Source organism: Balaenoptera borealis (genome assembly GCF_965194805.1).
Source record: "Balaenoptera borealis genome assembly, chromosome: 19".
Lineage (NCBI taxonomy): Eukaryota > Metazoa > Chordata > Mammalia > Artiodactyla > Balaenopteridae > Balaenoptera > Balaenoptera borealis.
Window position 1 is genome coordinate 61,593,398 of NC_138878.1, and position 18,368 is coordinate 61,611,765.

Here is an 18,368-nt window from a genome sequence, read left to right on the forward strand (position 1 = left end):
CCGCCGGTTCCGACCCTCTCCCTCCCCCCACCCCGTTCCCCAATAATACACAAAAGGCCATTAGCATCCAAAATCTTTTTAATAACAAGGTAGGATCTGGGGTTAGTTCTTGTAGCCACGGCTGGCCCGTCGGCCTCTGGCGCGCTCGAACTTCCGGCCCTTGGAGCGTACATAGGGTCTGCAGGGAGAAGGGAGGGTGAGAAGAGGCTCACGTTACAGACAAGTGAGGGAGGAGGGACGCCACCGCCACCGGCTGCCAGGGCCCGCTCGCCAGCTGGGAGCTCAGCAGAGAGCTGCTTGCTCTAACAGAGCAGCACAGGGACACCAGAAGGGCCCTCACTCAACCCAAGCAGCATCGGTTGGTGACACCAAGTCCGCTGCTGGAAAAGCCTGGCAGCGCAGGAAGCGAAACTGGCAGGAGTGGCTGCTGGAGCGCCTGCACTAGGCCCCGGGGCCATCCACCTGCTCGGAATGCAGGCCCCACCCGAAAGACGGACACAGGCCCTGGGAAGCCTGCATCTGTGATGCTGGCCGTGCAGGGAGCTCAACACCCGAGGAACAGAGCTTTAGGCAGTCTTGAAGGAAAAGCGGGTAAGAGGGTGGGGGGATATTCTAGAGACCTGCAGGCTGGGGTCCAGGGCTAGGTCTACTCACTTGGTGTGGCTATGCGGGGTTCCTGGGGCCTTGCCAAAATGCCTGTACACCTCTCGGCCCTTGCGAGGACCTGGGGAAGGGAAGGAAGGGGTGGCTCAGGCTGATCTGGGGTGGGGTGAGGTGTCACTGACCTCCCAAGCCTGGGAAGGTAAAGGCTGCTAGCAGTCCCACAGCTCGTGACAGACCCCTCCCACCCCCCTACCCGCCTCGAGCCGCTCAGCCCCACTCACCAGACAGGAGCACGGTGCCACAGCCCTTGGGGGAGTCCAGGGCCAGCTGGTCGAAGGTGAGGATCTTGCCCCCGGCCTTGAGGATGCGGCTCCGGGCGCGGCTGCTCACCCGGAGAGCACACACCTGGGGGACACAGGGGACAGGCGTGGTCAGAGCCCCCCGGACGGCGACCCAGGGGCTGCTGGGGCTGCCTGTCCACTGCCCAGGCCCAGCAGGAGTCCCAGCTGCTTACTCGGCCTCATCACCACCACCACCAACTACTGGAGGCAGCTTCCTGAGTTCACGACAGCCATTCTTACCACTTTACTTCTAGAAATCCCTTTAACACCGCAACCCGAAGCTATTACGTGTAAGGAAACTGAGGCACAAAGAGATCCAAGACTTTGCCCAGAGATAACAAAGTGGCAGGGCTTCCCTGGTGGCGCAGTGATTGAGAGTCTGCCTGCCAATGCAGGGGACATGGGTTCGAACCCTGGTCTGGGAAGATCCCACATGCCGCGGAGCAACTAGGCCCGTGAGCCACAACTACTGAGCCTGCGCGTCTGGAGCCTGTGCTCCGCAACAAGAGAGGCCGCGATAGTGAGAGGCCCGCGCACCGCGATGAAGAGTGGCCCCCGCTCGCCGCAACTGGAGAAAGCCCTCGCACAGAAACGAAGACCCAACACAGCCATAAATAAAATAATAAATAGAAATTTAAAAAAAAAAAAAAAAAAAACAAAGTGGCAGAGAGATCCAGGTCTGAACTCTGGCTGTCTGGATCCAAAGCGAACACCATCAGCAGGGCCCCAGAAGGGGCTTGTCCAGGGATACCCGCCATCAACAATGTGAGGGACAATCCCCCCTCCAACCCAGGCACGATGCCTGCCTCACCCAGAGGTGAGATGAGCCTGCCGGCACCACGAGAAGTTGAGCCAGGTCCACAGGACCTCACCCTGAGCACCCCCCACACGCTCCTGAGCCCCCCACGCACCTTCAGCTTGGGCACCTCCTGGACTCGTACGTCATCAGTCACTGTCCCCACCACCACAGCCGTTTTGCCTTCCCGGCCGGGAAGCTTCATCTTCCGAATCTGCGGGCGTGGGGATGAAATGCACATTAAACAAGTCCCTTCTGGTGGTTAAATCCAATCCCACCCATTCAGCCATCCCAAGAAACAACAGTTGTGTCCCGTTTGGGCTAAACCTACCCATGCCACACCTCTCAACCTAGCACAAGCCTAATCTCAGGTCCAGTCTGGGAAAATCTCCAAAGAAAATACAAACAGATTCTTCCATGGATCTCTCCTACAGAAAGCTTCTGACAGAAGACACTCTATAACTTGAAACCTCAGGAAGATCTCATAAAGCCACTGTAACCCGCCCCCAGACACACACAATGAGAAGGAAAATGAGACCAAGAGGCCAAGCCAGTCCAATGCCCCCACTATTCAGCTACAGTCAGAGGGTCAGAGCTCTGCACCCACCACTGGATGAGGTTAAGCCAGCTGATAGCCAGGCTGCTACCAGAGAGCTCCAAGCCCGCCCTTCCACCCGAAGTCCAGCTCCAGACATGATCCAGTCGCTCCCCAGGCTGGCTATGCCCTCCGCATCAGCCCCTCACCATCCGGGAAAGGGAAAGAGGTGGCCGGTTGGTGCGACTCATGAACAACCTCTTCAGCACAACTTGATTGAAGGTGGAGTTGGTTCGCCTGGCCAGAAACCTGTACAGCTGGAGGGAAGGAAAATGCAAATGAAAACCCAGGGCAGCCCACCCGCCCCCCTCCCTCCCAGCTTTCTAACAAAGGGGCAAATAAATGACTTAGGGCTTTCCCCATCCCATTAAGCCCAAGGGAGAGAGCTGGCCTAGGTCCCTCCTGGCCAGGGACCCGGAAAATCCCCCTCCCCACTCCCCTGCGGTAAACCAGCCCAGAGGCTGAAAACACTGTAATCTCCAGAAGCTAAGGGAAAGCAACAGAGATTCGAGCCTGCCCTGCAGGCCCCTGCGAGGAGCCCGGGACCAATACCAGCATGGAGGCTCTAGAACTTGTATTGATATTTCCAGGGTGGCCTTGCCCAGGGGTCTTAGACCCCAACCTCACCTTGACCAACAGCCTTAAGTAGATGTCCTGGCTCTTGGGCTCCTTGCGTCGAACCTTTCGGTCCTTGTTGTGGCGGATGTCAACTCCCTGCCGGGGTGAAGGGAAGACCATGAACCCAACTCTGATCTGGCAGATTCCTCACCCCATAAACATTGTTATTCCTCACCTCTAAGAAACAGCTAAAGCCCCAGTCTCTGGAGACAACAAATCCCAGACCACCATTGGGAGCCCTCTGGGAAAATACTTAAAACTCCCTGGGCCTCAAGTGACTCCTTTGTTTAAAAAAAAAGAGGGGGAAACCTAATTCTACACAAAAAGCCTTCAACACATGGCACACAGCACCGTGAAAGACCTTAACACAGCAGCCGCGTTAACTCAAGTTTTTACTTCTTTAGAAGCTGTATTTTTCAACAATATAAGTATTATTTAAGCTCCCAAACCTTGCTCCCATGCGTGGAGCGCTATCAAAAACAGTTAAACCAAGGGCAGACTTCAAGTTCTTATAAAGACAACGACCCTTTTTTCTAGAACTTACTCTGCACAGACCAACCCTAGAACGACCTCCTTATTAAGTATAGTTTCCCACAGTAGTGCTAAAACTGAAGGGAGCCCACGATTTCCAGTACACCCCCTGCCTGCTTTCCTGCAAGTTTTTCAGGCTGTGTCATGAGTTATAAAGAACTACCTAATTATTAATAGCTCTCATTTATCCAGCACTTAATGTATGCAGGGACCCGTGGTGAGCACTTCCTCTGACTTATTTCTTCTCGAACTCACATCTTTGAGGCATAATTACTGGGTCTCCAATTAACAGATGCTTTCTGTGCACAGGAATGATGATACGGTGGGTAGGGAGTTGAGACTCGAACGGAAGCCTGCCTGGCCCCCAAACCCGGGCACCGGACGCTTGACATCCCCCCACCCCGCCCCAGAACCCAGCTTTTCAGGCTGGGGAGTGACGGATCCAGGGACACCACAGGCATAAGTGGCTGTGGGACCAGCGCCTGTGTCCGAATCCTGGCTCCGCCACTTACTGGCACTGTGACCCCGGTCATATCACTTAACCTCCTTGCCTCTCAACTTGGTCATCTATTCGATGGGACCTATAATACAGGATTATGGGAGAGGCGGGAGGTTGAGGACTCCCATCCCTGGTCTTCGGGCTCCCAAAATAGCTCCCCACAGCGGGAGTCGCCTCCTTCGAACACCCTGGAACCCCTGCCTCACTCTGGAACGTCCCCAGCTCGAGACTGCGGCGGATGGCAGCGGATGGTCAAGCCCCGAACGCCGCAAAACGCGCTCACCATGATGGCGCCTCCTCCTCAGCCAGGTCCGGAAAGAGAGAACATAACCAGAATGGGCGGGGAAAGCCTTCAGCGAGTGGCGCCTACGTGACGTCACATGGGCGCGACGCGGCGCTCTACCTTGACTCGTGTCTCTCTATGGTGAATCGGAGGACCAGCTAGATGGGCGATTCCGGAATTGGGTGGAGGAACATCTAAAGGGGAACAAGCGCTACGCCAAGGAGCACGTCGGAGGCCTCTCTGGCCCTATGCAGTCCCTGTTCTTGATAGTCTTCCGGCAGAAGGGGATCTCGGAGCCAGAGAGATGTCGCGCGGAGCTAGGAAGACGCGTCGCGCGGTGACGCTCTGGCCCGACGCCGAAGGCCTCTCTGTGGCTCCCGGAGGACCTAGAGGGCCGAGTATTGGAGGTGAGGAGGCGGGGCTGGCGGGGCTAGTCGGGACCTCGGGAAACCTCTGACCTCAGGCTTTGGGCGTTTCCTTATCAGGCTCACATCTGCCTTATCTCGTGCTGCGCTTCCCAGGTGCGGTCGCAGCTCGGGAAGTCTTATTTGAGGTCTAACCCGAGATCTTCTTGCTGCAGTCCAGTCTATGGCATCCCGTATTTCCACCTTTTAGGTTCAGCTTCTCCCTCTGCCCCCGGATGACCCTTCCCTGAACCCTACTCAGCCCCTGCCACCTGGAGGCTGCTTTTCCCAGCCAAGAGATTCAAGTGGCCCAGAGGGTTCGGTTTGAGGGATGTGCAAGGTACTGGAGCACAGAGGAGGCAAGCTGAGGCCCCCGGGGCTTGGGGGATGGGGTGGAGAGAGGGATAAGTAAAAAACTCCTGAAAGAGGGGAGGAGAGACTCAGAGAGAGGGAGACAGAGATTCAAAGAGGAGGAGGAATGGAGACCCAGAAGGGGAGTGGAGAGAGACCAAGGGTGGCGAAATGGTGACCCGGGGAGTTAGAAGACCTAGAAAGAGAGGGAAGGTGGAGATCCAAGGAGGAGAAGAGACAGAAAGATGGTGATACTATCTGTAACCGAATTCAATTCTTGGCTTTGCTACTTACTAATGGTGTGACCTTGGGCAACCTCTCTGTGATTTTGGGCCAGTCGTATTACTTCTCTGTGCCTTACTTTCCTTATCTGCAAAAAGGGGCGTCTATTGCTGTTATTAGCCCTTACTGGATGGGACCAGATGGACTGGTTGGGGCAGTGATGAAGCTGACTTGTCCACTCGTTTTCGTGGAAGCCCTGCAGCACTTCTAGCTTGGCCTCCTTTCCTCTGCCCTTCATGCTCCTACTTACCTCTCCTCCACAGAGCCACAGGCCAGGCCTGCACCATGAGGCCTGACTCCTTGTCCATACCACCCTCCCATGGCCTCCGACCCAAGGCCAGGGTCTTGCTGATGTGATAACACAGCAGAGGGCCTGCAGATGCATGGACACCTTGAAGCAGAGGAGCAGCAGGACCAGGTAAGGGTCCATCTGGAAGTCCAGATCACCATACGATGGAACACAGTTTCCTTCTGTCTTCCTTGTCCCTGTTCCTTGGTCTTTGAGTCCCAGCCTCTTTGATTACTGTATCTGTCTTTCTTTCCCCTGGAGCCCTAAGCACACGCACTGTGTTTGCCTGTCTCTCCATCTTTCTGGGTTTCTGGCCCTCTCTCTCCCTGGGTCATTTTTTGGCACATGTTATCTGGTGCTGTTGCTGTTCTCAGTTGAACACTAGGTACATTGATTGGCAATAAATGAAGTTCATCCTCCATTTATCTGTTTCTAGCGAGCTCAGTCCCTATCTCCTTCAGCATGTGTCTTTGTCTCTACAATTCTGTTTCTAGGTCACCTGATATTATTCTTGCCTTGATTTCTTTCAATTTCATCGTGTCTTTGCCTCTCTGTATCTCTCTGTCAACATCTTTGCTTTCTGTCTCTTGGCCTCAGTTCCTCTCAGCCTCTAACATTCTCTCTGTCCCTCACCCCTGACCTAGAGGTCTCTCTCAGATACTCCCAGTCTCTCTCCTGAGTCTCTGTCCTACCATGTAACTGGGTCATTCACTGGGCAGATATTTATGTCATGCTGCCCCCACGCTGGCTTGTGCCCATGGTAAATAGTTTGTGAATTAATGAACCTCTCCTCCCTGGTTTTCATTCTGAAAGTGTCTGTCCCCATGTCTCGCCGTGTCCATCATTTTCTGGGTTTTCTTATGTCCTTACCTTGCACATTCTTTTTTTTTTTTTTAATTTATTATTTATTTTATTTATTTATTATTTTTGGCTGCGTTGGGTCTTCGCTGCGTGGGCTTTCTCTAGTTGCGTGGGCTTTCTCTAGTTGCCGCGAGGCATGTGGGATCTTCCTGGACCGGGGCTCGAACCCATGTCCCCTGCATTGGCAGGCGGATTCTTAACCACTGCGCCACCAGGGAAGCCCACCTTGCACATTCTTAATTCCATTGTCTTTGTCTCTTTGTTTGTATCTCTGCTTTTCTTTATGTCTATCTCTCTGACTCTCTGTAACTGTCTGAAAAAGAGACACTCTCTTCAGGTCTCTTATTGCCTCTGACTCTGGTTCACTCTTCCCTTTTACTGTTTTTGCATATCTCTGGGTCTGTGTTACCTGTGTTAGGGTTATTCTCTATCTGCAGTTAAAGACCTTCTCCCCCTTGCCCCTTCTCTTTTATAAAGTCAAAGGATGGGAGAGGTCCACTTGCCCTCAACAAAGATGGCGACAGGGGCGCTGGCCCTGTCTCCGTGAAGCCGCCTCTGCTGCGCGTGTGCCCTCACCTACAATGGCGGCTGATCTCGCGAAGCGCGATACCCCGCCCAGTTCTCCCGCTCTCCCGCGGCAGGCCCCTGCGCCAAGCTCGCGAGTCTGCTGGCCCCGCCCCCGCACGCTCTTATTGGTGCAACTTAGGCCGGCCGCGCGGCCATTGGCTGAGCGGATGCACACCCTCCCCCCACCCCTGGGTCTGATGGGGGCACTTGGTGCTGACTTGAGTGGCCGCCTGGAGGAGGATCCGGCGTGTGAGGAGGGTCTGGGGTGTCGGGACAGGGACCCGAGTCAGGACGACTGAGGGAGCAAGAGGAACAGATACGCAGGCCCGGGACTTGGGTACTAGGGGTGTGGGATGGAGAACCAGAACCAGGACTGAGGGATCCAGGAATGAAAACCCAGGTCTGGAACTGGGTTCTGGAAATGGGGTGGGGATGGAGGGCCGGGACCCGGGGAACCGGAGACAGACACTCAGGCTTATGGACTGGGGGGACCTATGGATGGAGACCCAGGCCCTGGTCTGGGGTACATGGAGGGTGGAGAGAATGGATACCAGGCCAGAGACCTGGGGACCTAGGGACCAAGGCGCAGGCCCCAGGACTGGGGGAGACCTAGGGCTCTAAGTCGGGGGTGGGGGGAGTCAATGCAAGTTTAGGGGTGGGGCTTGAAGAGCTGCCCAGGGTAGGGGGCAGAGGTGGCTCCTGAGAGTGAGTCCACAGATGGGGGTGTGTCTAGGGCAGTTCTGCGCCTGGGGAAGGTGAGGGGCAGGACTGATAGGTGACTGGGTGGGCGGGGCAGTGGGGAACAAAGGTGAGCTGGAAGGAGGAGGCAGAAACTGGGCAGAGGGCAGGGGGAGGGGACCTCAGGCCCAGTTCCCACTCTCTCCCTGGAGAGCAGGCGGCCAGACACCCAGGTCAGTGCTTGAGGTCCAGCTCTTGGCTCCTGTCCCTTGCAGGTGCCTGCATGTGGCTCCTCTACCTCTCTGACCCCTTAGTTGCTCCATGTCACACCCCTTTCTCAGTTTCTCCAGCTACTACATCCCCTACCTTTTGCCTCTCCTGTCTGCTTTTTCTCTCCTAACTCTGTTGTCTGACTCTCAGAGGGCCTCTGGAGCCCCTAAACTCTCACTCTGCTCTCTAAGTATCTTTCATTACACTAGGTTTCATCTCACTGAAGCTGTTTGTCTCCGAGTGTTTCTCTTGCTCTCAGACCTTTTTCTTTGTGTCTGAGTGCCTCTTCCTTGTTACTTTCTCCATCTGGAGTTGACTCTGTGTGTGTGTGTGTGTGTGTGTGTGTGTGTGTGTGTTGTGTTTTTCTCTATCTTTACATGTCTATTTATATGTCTCCACCATCCTGATCTCTCTCCTTTGCATTATTTTTCTCCAAAGTCCTTAATCGTCATCCAACACGATATGTATTTTATGTCTTTACCTTGTTTTCCTGTCTTCCGATTAGAATATAAACTCCACGAAGGCAGGGATTTTCGTCTGTTTCATTCCCTGCTGTGTTTGCTGGGCCTGGCACCATGATTGGCACATAGTACTGAATAATTATTTGGGGAATAAAGGAATGAACGTTTGCATGCCTGGGCGTGGACCCTGCAGGATGCTGCCCTTCCTGTCCAGCTGACCTCTGCCCTGTGTCTGACCTCTGCCCTGTGTCCTCAGTCTTCCCACACTTTGTCTGGGCCTGTCTCTGGTGCTCCCATCTTGCCTGTCAGCACCCCTCATTGTCTCCTCTTATCCACAGGCCCTGCCCCTGCTTCCCTCTGCCCACCATGGGTGTCCTGGACTCTGACTCCTACCCTCCTTCCTCCCCACAGAGGCCAGAGCAGGAGCTGACCTGGAGCTGGGGCCACAGGCCTAGGAGCGCCCTGGACAGGGTCAAGGCCATGGCCCCCCCACCGCCACCGCCATTGACCGCCAGCACCCCACTCCTGCATGGCGAGTTTGGCTCCTACCCAGCCCGAGGCCCACGCTTCGCCCTCACTCTCACACCACAAGCCCTGCACATACAGCGGCTGCGGCCAAAGCCTGAAGCCCGGCCCCGGGGTGGCCTGGTCCTGCTGGCTGAGGTCTCAGGCTGCTGCACCCTGCGGAGCCGAAGCCCCTCGGACTCAGCAGCCTACTTCTGCATCTACACCTACCCGAGGGGCCGGCGTGGGGGCCGGCGCAGAGCTGCACGCACCTTCCGGGCCGACGGGGCGGCCACCTATGAGGAGAACCGTGCTGAGGCCCAGCGCTGGGCCACTGCCCTCACGTGTCTGCTCCGCGGACTGCCACTTCCTGGGGACGGGGGTGAGGCGCTGGGCAGCCTCTCTGTCCTCAGGCCACCTTGGTGTCTCCTCAGATCTCCCTCTGTGGGCATCTCTGTCTCTACTTTTCTGTGTGTCTGTCTGTGTGGTGTGTCTCTCTGGGTTCATACTGAAAGAGTGATGCACAGACAGGGATGGGCACAGAAGGCAAAATCCCAGGCAGAGAAGGATTTGTGTGTGCTGCTCTCATGAGATTTCTGTCTCTGTCCCCTCCCCCCTTCCATGGGTCCTGACCACAGATGAGTCAGAGGCTCCCAGGCTGGTGAGAGCAGCCAAGTGAGACACGCTCAGTCACCACTCTGGATGACAGGCATTCGCAGAGGTCCCCTGGGGCGTCTCAGGAGCCCAGAGATGGCATCTAATCCAGCTGTGGGGATTCAGAGGAGGCTTTCAGGCAGAGGGCCCCACCTAGGGTACTCAGTTGGCACAGGAAGGTAAAGGTTCCAGGGTCCCCAGCTGGTGGGACTTCCTTGGTTCTGGCTGGCTGGGGGTGAGGACCGCACAGTGGAATAACCTGTTCCTGGGTTCCAGGTATTTGGGGGTGTGGAAGGTGGAAACCACAGCTCTCCTCCCACCCGTGAGTCCAAAGGGCACTGGGATTATACACCGAATCCCTGCCTTTGTCTCAGCACCTCGGACGGGGGTGGGCTGTACACCTGGGCCTGAGCTGGTGAGGCCGGGGAGAAAAAAACTTTCAACTCCCAGCAGGTTTTGATGCCAGCCCTCCACCACCTCCACTGGAGGCTATTTGCATTTACCGTTTCTGAGGTGAGGGGCTTGGTTCCCTGACGTCTGTAGACTCCTTCTCCTCTCTCTGCAGAAATCACCCCCGACCCTCTGCCAAGGCCTCCCCGATTGCTCCTATTGGTCAATCCCTTTGGGGGGCGGGGCCTGGCCTGGCAGTGGTGTAAGAACCATGTGCTGCCCATGATCTCTGAAGCGGGGCTGTCCTTCAACCTCATCCAGACAGGTAAGGGCAGTGTCATGATGGAGGCGGGAGCTGCGGGCTAGGACTCCTGAGCCCTGGGGAGTGGTGGTGGGTCAGGGGTGGAACAGCCTGCCTCACTTCCTGGTTCCCCACCTTAGAACGACATAACCACGCCCGGGAGCTGGTCCAGGGGTTGAGCCTGAGCGAGTGGGATGGCATTGTCACCGTCTCCGGAGATGGGCTGCTGTATGAGGTAGGGCAGGACCACCCTGCCCCAAGCCTGAGCCCTGGGGGACTGCGGAGGCCAGGACCAACACACAGGTGTCTGGTCTCCCACCCTCCAGGTGCTGAATGGACTCCTAGAACGCCCCGACTGGGAAGAGGCCGTGAAGACCCCCGTGGGCATCCTCCCCTGTGGCTCGGGCAACGCGCTGGCAGGAGCCGTGAACCAGCATGGGGGGTAGGTGGGAGGAGCCCTCCTGGTATAACAGGGACCTGGCACATCTGCGCTACATCTTCCCCTCAGCCAGATCAGTCCGGCTGAGGGATGCTCCCCACACCCCCCAGACATTTTTGCCTGTCTTGTTCCTAGCTGTCTCCCTAGTGCCTAGAACTGTGCCTGGCACACAGGAGGCACTCAGTGAATGCTTATGGAATGAAAGAACTGACAGGGAACCTGGCTCAGTAAGAAGAGTCCGTCTGGAGGTGGCCAAATGGCTGCGGGCAGGCCCCGGGACATGCCCGGCCTCCTCTCCCCATTGTCTGCTGCCCCACCCGTCTGTGTGTTTTTCCTCCCCGCCTGGCACTGTGTATCTCACCCAGCCTGTTTCCTCTTTCCCGCTGTATCCGTCCATGTGTGACTGTGAAGGTTTGAGCCGGCCCTGGGCATTGACCTGCTGCTCAACTGCTCCCTGCTGCTCTGCCGGGGTGGCAGCCACCCGCTGGACCTGCTCTCCGTCACTCTGGCCTCCGGCTCCCGCTGTTTCTCCTTCCTGTCTGTGGCCTGGGGCTTTGTGTCAGATGTGGACATCCAGAGCGAGCGCTTCAGGGCCCTGGGCAGTGCTCGCTTCACCCTGGGCACGGTCCTGGGCCTCGCCACACTGCACACCTACCGTGGCCGCCTCTCCTACCTCCCTGCCACGGTGGAGCCCGCCTCACCCGCCCCTCCCCATGGCCTGCCACGTGCCAAGTCAGAGCTGACCCTAGCCCCCGGCCCAGCCCCACCCGTGGCCCACTCACCCCTGCACCGCTCAGTGTCTGACCTGCCCCTGCCCCTGCCTCAGCCTGCCCTGACCTCCCCTGGCTCACCTGAACCCCCGCCCATCCTGTCCCTCAACGGTGGGGGCCCAGAGCTGGCTGGGGACTGGGGTGGGGCTGGGGATGCTCCACTGTCCCCAGACCCACTGCTGCCCTCGCCCCCTGGCTCCCCCAAGGCAGCTCAACTCTCACCCATCACCGAGGGGGCCTCAGAAACGCCAGCATCCTCTGGGCTCCCACCTCCCACCCCTGATGCCCAGGTGGCCATCTCTGCTGGGGGCCCACCTGACCACCTGCTCCCTCCTCTAGGCACTCCACTACCCCCAGGCTGGGTGACAATGGAGGGGGACTTTGTGCTTATTTTGGCCATCTCACCCAGTCACCTGGGGGCTGACCTAGTGGCAGCGCCCCACGCGCGCTTTGACGACGGCCTGGTGCACCTGTGCTGGGTGCGCGGTGGCATCTCACGGGCGGCGCTCCTGCGCCTGTTTCTGGCCATGGAGCGCGGTAGCCACTTCAGCCTGGGCTGTCCGCAGCTGGGCTACGCTGCGGCTCGTGCCTTCCGCCTTGAGCCGCTCACGCCCCGCGGCGTGCTCACGGTGGACGGGGAGCAGGTGGAGTACGGGCCGTTGCAGGCGCAGGTGCATCCCGGCCTCGGTACTCTGCTCACGGGTCCTTCAGGCTGCCCTGGGCGGGAGCCTTAACTCCAACCAAGCTTGGAGCTCGCCCGGAGCGGGGCTTACATTCCTGAGGGGGCGGAGCCTGAGCTAGGGGGCGTGGTGTGGCTGCTAGAGTCAGGGCGGAGGCTACAGTGGTCCTGCCTGGTCTCAGGATTGCGCCCTACCCTAGGGGACCAGAGGTGATGCTGGAGGATGTCCCGAATTCCGGGGGTTGGGGCCCTGACGGTCACGGAGAAGTGGGCTCGCCCCAAGGGTAGTGCCTGATCAACGAGGGCGGGTTCACTCCAGACCCTCGAGAACGGCTCGTAGAAAGCCAGGTCGGCTGAGGGCGGAGCCTGTCTTAACGCGTAGTCCAGTGACGTGACCTGGAACGTACGGGCTGGGGAGGCCTTAGATAACTGGACCCGTCTACTCCGGTGCCTCCACCAAGCTGGCCAATCAGCCCAGGAGGGGCAAGTTCCCCGGGCGGCGCTCCAATTTGCACTAATGTCCCTCCCCCCGTGGGTGGGGGCGGGGAAGTTCGTTTCCTCTGTCTTTTGTGCGTCCCCTAGCCTCAGTCTTCAAAGCAATTGAAAAGGTCTATGCAATAAAGGTAGTGGCTTCATTCCTCTCAGGCCCTCGCCCCTTCCTCCATCCAGCAGCCCGTGGGAGGGAACAGACTCTAGGCACTTCCAGCAGCTCCTGCCTTTTATGGATCGAAGCCCAGACCTGCCCATGGACTGCGGCCAGCGTAACCCGCTGGCCTTGGACTGGGGCCAGGGAGCTGCCTCCTCCCCCACGACAGCTGGCTCTGGGGTTCTCAAGATTTATTCAGGATCGTGTTAACGGAGGCGGTGGGAGGATGGGGTCCCCGACGTGCCGGGGGGCACACACTGAGGACCTTCCCCGCCCCCACGAGGGAGCGGGGAGGCTCACTTTTTCTTAAAAATATAAATGTATTTATCTGCATCATCACATCCCTGGGGCACCCAGCTGGCCGGCCCGTGGGCCACAGGGCGGGGAGGGAAGAGGGCGTCAGGGCGCAAGTCTGAGCGAGGAGGAGGAGAGCTCCGCCTGTTGGGGTGGGGGCGGCCTCACAGGGCTCCGTGCTGGGCCTGGTAGCGGGACAGCACGGCGCGGTAGTGGGACAGCTCCTGGCGCACGGCCACCACCTCCTGCCGTAGCAGGGCGTTCTCCTTCTCCAGGAAGGCCGCCCGCACCGATATCTGGTTCTCCTTGAGCCTCCGGGCGTCGCGGGACCGCTTGGCTGCCTCGTTATTCTTGTACCGCCGGCTCCAATACTTCTCGTCCTGGATGGGTGGGAAAGCACTGAGGTCCAGAGGGGCCCCGGCCCAGCGAGAGAAGGGAGGAACAGCTTTGCTTGTGCCTTCAAGGACCAGAGTGCACTTAAGAAACCGTGCCCCCCCAACCCCCGGGCTGCTTCTCACCCAGCAGTGGGGCCTAAAGGATACCCCATCTCCCCTGAATGGGTACCCAAGGGTCTGGCCTTCTAGGGCCCCGGTTGCTATGGACAGCAGGCCCCTAGCAACAGCTAAGGCATGAGATAGCCTCCCACCCCAAGCAACTGAGCTTCAAGTCTCCACTGTGCAGAGCAGGCCCAAGCTCTTCTCACTTGACAAAAAGCCTGCAGTTAGCTCCTGGTTTGCTAAGGATTCTTGTTCCCTAGCAACAAGACCTTCAGGGTCTGAAGCCTTCTCCCATTGAAAAGCACTGCCCTATACATCACCTTTCCAGATCCTGGTTGCTAAGGAAAGCCTAGGTTCCCTACTGATGGGGTTTGGTGTCCCATAAAATCCTCTCAGAGCTGGGCCCTTTTGACCTTGCTGCCAAGGCAACCTCACCCCTCCTCAGCAAACAAAAGTGAGGTGTAAGTGGTCCCAATGACCACAGCCAGTCTCTGACCCACTGGCTTTGAATAGAGGCCAGGGAGCTGCCTCCTCCCCAACAGTCCCTGGTTGCAAAGGGGTCTATCCTGAGACCTCCCCACACCATTATGTTCAGAGTTCTCCAGTCCTGGAATTTGGCTGTGGAGGAGGACCACTCCTTAGTACAAGGACCACCCAGAGCTATGAAAGATGCCCCTCCATCCCCATTTCATTAAAGCCTAGTCCCTGCTTGCTAGGGTAAACCCACTCCCTAGCAACAGGGCCTCATGGCAAGAGAAACCACTGGTCTAGATTTGGTTTACAGGCCAGTACTCACTGCTTCAAGTAGTTGTGTCTTACACAAGGACATGCCAAAGTCTTGCGAGACAAGCCCAGGTACTTCTTGTTAGGGAAGAACCCAGGACTGACAAAGACAGAATGCTACAGAGATGCAGTCACTGCCCAAAGCACCCCAAATCAGAATGTGGCCCTGGCCGCTAATGAGAACCTGAGGCCTCTTACCAGTGAGTCCAGAAAACAAGGCCTAGAGGGGCTGGCAAAGTCTTCATCCTAGGCGGATGCAATCGCCCTGAAGGATGCCCCAGATCAGAGATTAAAGGACCAACCCCTGCCTAGTTGGCTGCTCAGAAGAAACAGGCTGATATCACATTCCTAAAGAATGCTATCCTTAGCAACTGGGCCTGGTAGAGCCTGAAGCCTGCCCCAATGAGGGTGTTGGGTCCAACCGATAGGAGAAGCTCCAAGCCTGTAAAACTGGTCCCATCAGTGCTGGCTGAGTCTGAATCCCACAACGATACGGTTTTCACAAATCTCAAGCCCAAACCTCTGTCCCTGTGCAGCCCCTGGCCAAGGAGGACTGATCCTTGGCTGTAAGTTAGGAGAATGTGAGAGCTAATCCCAAGTGAGAAACCCAGGTCTGACTAAAGAAAGGGCCATCCCTGGCTGTGGAGCCAGAACCCACGAAGCCTGTGTCCTACACCCAGCAATGCTCACCTTCTGCTCCTCTGGCACCTGGATCTTCCGCGCCTTCTTCATGATTGGCTGGGGCTTAAGTTCCTCCTCTGAGAAGCGATGTCTCCGAGGGTCAAAGGTCTCATGGCCGGGAATGCTTGACAGGGCTAAATCAGCTGGGTCAGGTTCAAAGGTCATCAGCACCTCCACCGTGTCTGGGTCCACAGGGCTGGGTGTGTCCCGAGAGGTCAGGCCTTGGGGAAATAGAATGTGCCGCCTGAGTGTGTATTTATTTTGGGGAGGGGGTTCCCAGAGGCTACCCCCTGCTCAGGTATCATATCCACCACAAGGAAGGCCCTTATGGGGTTTAACATAAAGCCCGCCAGGGATCAACCTCCCTAATATAAAATATGAAGGCTCCTTAAGCCACAGAGATGCTCAGAAATCATGAAACCAGTTCCACTTTTACACACAGGAAAACTGAGGCCCAATCATACGTGACTTGCCCTAAGTAGCACAGGAACCTGAATTATTGTTTCTAAAACCTCAGGACTTCAGAGTTACAGTGTTAGCTTCCTTCTCTATAGTCCTACCCTTCTTAACTGAATCCCCAACCAAAGCCTAGACCCCCGGCTGTTCAGGGAAAAGGAATTTAATGCACCGAAAAGACCTCAAGTTAGCTCCTTAAGAACTACTAAGTCCAGAGTTAGGGACGAGAAGCATAAAGGGCTCTGAGGTTCCAGGTTGGTTCAAGCATAAGAGCGGCCTGTACCTTTAAGAGAGAGCCAGCTGGGGGCAACTCAGGACACAGGTTCAGGGCCGAGTCACGTGCTGGCGCCTGCTTTCCCGCCCCGCCCCCCTGCCGCCACGGGCGCCCTCAAGTTCCCCAGTCCCGCCCCCTCCCGCGTGACCGCGCGTGCGCGAAGCACGAAGCACGGAGGAGGGAGGAGAGGACTCACGTGGCGCGGGAATGTGCGACTGGGAAGGGGAGGGCCCTGGTCCTGCCCGGAGGTCGGACCAGGAGCAGGTGTGTCCAGGAATCCCCGACCTGCAGTCCGCCCCTGGCTACCCCAAGGTGCCCGAGGGAGCACACCTTTCCTCTTGCTCCCTGGGGTCTCCCAGCTCGAACCTCTCAACCGCCAAGGAGGCAGACCCCTCTGCTCTCTAGGGAACACTCGAGAACCGACCCCCTCGATATTCTCAGGCCCCAAACGTCCTAGCCACTAGGATATACACGATTCTGGGACCCCAGGCCCCTCCCCCAGGAATATAGAAAGCTCGGTCCTTGCCGCAATGGAAGACGCAGGATGAAGGTCCCTTCTGAAGGACTCCGGGACCCGGGGCGCCAGCCCCTCTCCACTGGAGGGGGCCGAGGAGGCAGGGCTGCCAGTCCCTTTTGTCCTGGGGAAACAGAAGTCTGTGCCCGGCCCTCGTCTTCCTCCCTCGTAGAGGGCCTAGGATTTCCGGTCCTATCCCAGTTCCACCGCTTCCTGGTCCAGATTCTGGGGTGCAGTCCACTCCCCAGTAAATAACTCCAGTGTTCTGGGATCCCAATCCCTACTCCTCGAGTATCCACAGCCTTTGTCCTCACGTCCCACGTAAAAATTCACACGACCTCACCACTGGGCAGGCTTCCTGGAACTTGGGGTCCCAAGTCCCTCATCTCCTATAGATCCAGGATACGCAGTCCCTGATCCATTAGGGGACACAGAATCCGGACTCCTCTCTCGACATCTCCCGATTAGGGGACCCGGAATTCGGGCATGCAGCCCCAGTCCCACCGTCCTGACCCCCAGATTCTCACAGCCCCGCCCCCTGGAGTCCAAGCCCCGCCCAACCAGGGCCCTGCCCCGCCCCAGCCGTCGCACCTGCGCGGTGGCCGCCGGCGGCCCCGAGGGCAGCCCGGGCGGGGGCGTGCCCGGGCGAGGAGCGAGGGGAAGCCGAGCCGCAGGAGCCGGGCCCCGGGGAGGGTGCAGGTGTGCGCACGGGCGAGGGCGCTGGCGACGGGCCGCCGGGGGGCGGCGGGCTGGGAGGGAGCCCATGCTCCAGCAGGAAGGCGTCCAGGTCCACGTACTCCACGTCGCCGAACGGCAGCGTCCGCTCCCACAGTAGCGGCGCCAACAGACCCGGGCCGGGCGCAGCCCCCGGGCGTCCCCGTGGGGACCCGCCGCCCACTACCGCCCCAGCTGAGGCATCCGCCGGTCCCGCTGGCTCCAGGCCCGGCCCGGGGACCGTGGCTGCCGGCGGGGTCGCCTTGCGCTCCTTTTCCTTCAGCAGACCTGCGGGCCAGGGAAAGAGCGGGCAGGGTGGGGAGGAGGAGGAAGACGGAGATGAAGAAGCGACTCCGAGAGGGGAGAGACACGAGGAACGAGGGGATGGAACCCCACACCGCAGAGATCCAGAGAGAGGGGGGACAGAAGGGAAGTGGGTGAGAGACCCGGGAGGGAGGGCAAACACCCAGAGAGAGGAGGGGACAGAGGCTCAGAGAGGGAGAGAGACCCAGAGAGAAAAGACAGAGACGGGGGCGGCGGACCGAGAAAGGGATAAAGAGAGGAAGACAGACTCAGAAAGAGGGGAGGACAGGGACGCAAAGAGAGAGATGGGGACAGAGACCCAGGAAGGGATAAGAGACACAGAAGGGGGATGGAAGTTCAGACAGAGGTAGGTGGAGGGTTGGGCAGGAGAGATTTTAAAAATGACAGCTCTGTTAATTCCTCTGTAATCTACAACCCCCCCCACTCTCTGCGCACTGTACCCCCTCCTCCCTGCCCCCACACTCTAAGGGGCAGGAAGGGGCTCTATTCCTGGGGCACATTCCTCATCCCTAGACTCCATGTGACCCCAGGAGGCCCCGCCCAAGCCCGTGTAACAACCGTGTGAGCATCCGACACACCCCCCTCCCTTCTCCCTGGACCCCAGGGGTCCAGACTCTCGGAACCAAAAGGAAGAGGGGGCTGGGGCCTAGAGTCTTGAGTCCTGGGAGTGGACAGGCATGAGAACCGGTACTTTTGGGTCCTGGGTGCTGAGGGATCTAGGGGCCTAAACAGCTAAGTACAATATTTGGGTAGGTAAAGGTTGGGAGGATGGACTCTTGGCACGTAGGAGGTAGCTGTGGACCCTCCCGGCACTAAGGGAGCAGGGTGTCTGAGTTGGGCGAGATGGGGGCTAGAACTCACAGCTGGCTGGCTCTTTGGGCTTGCTGGTCCCCTGCAGAAGGCTCCGCAGCCCAAGCAGCGCTCCCCCGCCAGGGGGGGCCCCGGTCGGGCTGCCCAGCAGCAGGGGGGCCGGAGTCCTGTCGCTCACGGGCCGCGCCATCGCCCGGCACCTGCCCGCA

At 58.2% G+C, this 18,368-nt stretch overlaps 3 protein-coding genes and 1 long non-coding RNA gene across 14 annotated transcripts; 2 read left to right on the forward strand and 2 right to left on the reverse strand.

The window, feature by feature from the left end:
• Nucleotides 1-60: 60 nt before the first annotated feature.
• Nucleotides 61-4,403, reverse strand: RPL18 (ribosomal protein L18). The gene is made up of 7 exons (XM_082368693.1): nucleotides 4,267-4,403; nucleotides 2,963-3,049; nucleotides 2,485-2,592; nucleotides 1,856-1,954; nucleotides 885-1,008; nucleotides 655-724; nucleotides 61-178 (listed from the first exon to the last, which is right to left on the reverse strand). The coding sequence occupies exons 1-7, from the start codon at nucleotides 4,267-4,269 to the stop codon at nucleotides 103-105; spliced, it is 567 nt and encodes a 188-aa protein (XP_082224819.1). The 5' UTR covers nucleotides 4,270-4,403; the 3' UTR covers nucleotides 61-102.
• Nucleotides 1,015-1,954, forward strand: LOC309617070. The gene is made up of 2 exons (XR_014237740.1): nucleotides 1,015-1,303; nucleotides 1,622-1,954. It is a non-coding gene; the product is annotated as an uncharacterized lncRNA (long non-coding RNA).
• Nucleotides 4,404-4,538: 135 nt separating the features above from the next.
• SPHK2 (sphingosine kinase 2) lies at nucleotides 4,539-12,810 on the forward strand. Of its 8 annotated transcripts, XM_082368605.1 has the most exons (8): nucleotides 4,704-4,787; nucleotides 4,882-5,010; nucleotides 5,567-5,721; nucleotides 8,841-9,315; nucleotides 10,153-10,302; nucleotides 10,419-10,513; nucleotides 10,605-10,720; nucleotides 11,129-12,810. In XM_082368605.1, exons 3-8 carry the CDS (start codon nucleotides 5,683-5,685, stop codon nucleotides 12,219-12,221), a joined length of 1,968 nt encoding a protein of 655 aa, XP_082224731.1. In that variant the 5' UTR covers nucleotides 4,704-4,787; nucleotides 4,882-5,010; nucleotides 5,567-5,682; the 3' UTR covers nucleotides 12,222-12,810. The 8 variants fall into 8 exon arrangements, with proteins under 8 accessions (XP_082224729.1, XP_082224731.1, XP_082224730.1 ...); XM_082368603.1 differs by lacking the exons at nucleotides 4,704-4,787; nucleotides 4,882-5,010 and adding an exon at nucleotides 4,539-4,673; XM_082368604.1 differs by having other exon boundaries at nucleotides 4,707-5,029.
• Nucleotides 12,811-12,988: 178 nt separating this feature from the next.
• On the reverse strand, nucleotides 12,989-18,349 carry DBP (D-box binding PAR bZIP transcription factor; the record flags this gene model as incomplete). Of its 4 annotated transcripts, none has more annotated exons than XM_082368676.1 (4): nucleotides 12,989-13,486; nucleotides 15,077-15,288; nucleotides 16,903-17,313; nucleotides 18,211-18,349. In XM_082368676.1, 4 exons carry the CDS (start codon nucleotides 18,347-18,349, stop codon nucleotides 13,271-13,273), a joined length of 978 nt encoding a protein of 325 aa, XP_082224802.1. In that variant the 3' UTR covers nucleotides 12,989-13,270. The 4 variants fall into 4 exon arrangements, with proteins under 4 accessions (XP_082224802.1, XP_082224804.1, XP_082224805.1 ...); XM_082368678.1 differs by lacking the exon at nucleotides 18,211-18,349 and adding an exon at nucleotides 16,324-16,435 and having other exon boundaries at nucleotides 16,903-17,212; XM_082368677.1 differs by having other exon boundaries at nucleotides 13,312-13,505.
• Between the last annotated feature and the right edge of the window lie 19 nt (nucleotides 18,350-18,368).

What these genes read in the sequence shown, in the direction of transcription:
- RPL18 (XM_082368693.1), bottom strand. An exon ending in ACTTAAGGCTGTTGGTCAAG is followed by an intron (nt 2,593 to 2,962) that starts GTGAGGTTGGGG and finishes CCTTCCCTCCAG; the next exon opens with CTGTACAGGTTTCTGGCCAG. An exon ending in ACCCCGCATAGCCACACCAA is followed by an intron (nt 179 to 654) that starts GTGAGTAGACCT and finishes TTCTCCCTGCAG; the next exon opens with ACCCTATGTACGCTCCAAGG.
- SPHK2 (XM_082368603.1), top strand. Translation starts at nt 5,683, where the DNA reads ATGCATGGACACCTTGAAGCAGAGGAGCAGCAGGACCAG. An exon ending in GCCACTTCCTGGGGACGGGG is followed by an intron (nt 9,316 to 10,152) that starts GTGAGGCGCTGG and finishes CTCTCTCTGCAG; the next exon opens with AAATCACCCCCGACCCTCTG. An exon ending in GCCGTGAACCAGCATGGGGG is followed by an intron (nt 10,721 to 11,128) that starts GTAGGTGGGAGG and finishes GTGACTGTGAAG; the next exon opens with GTTTGAGCCGGCCCTGGGCA.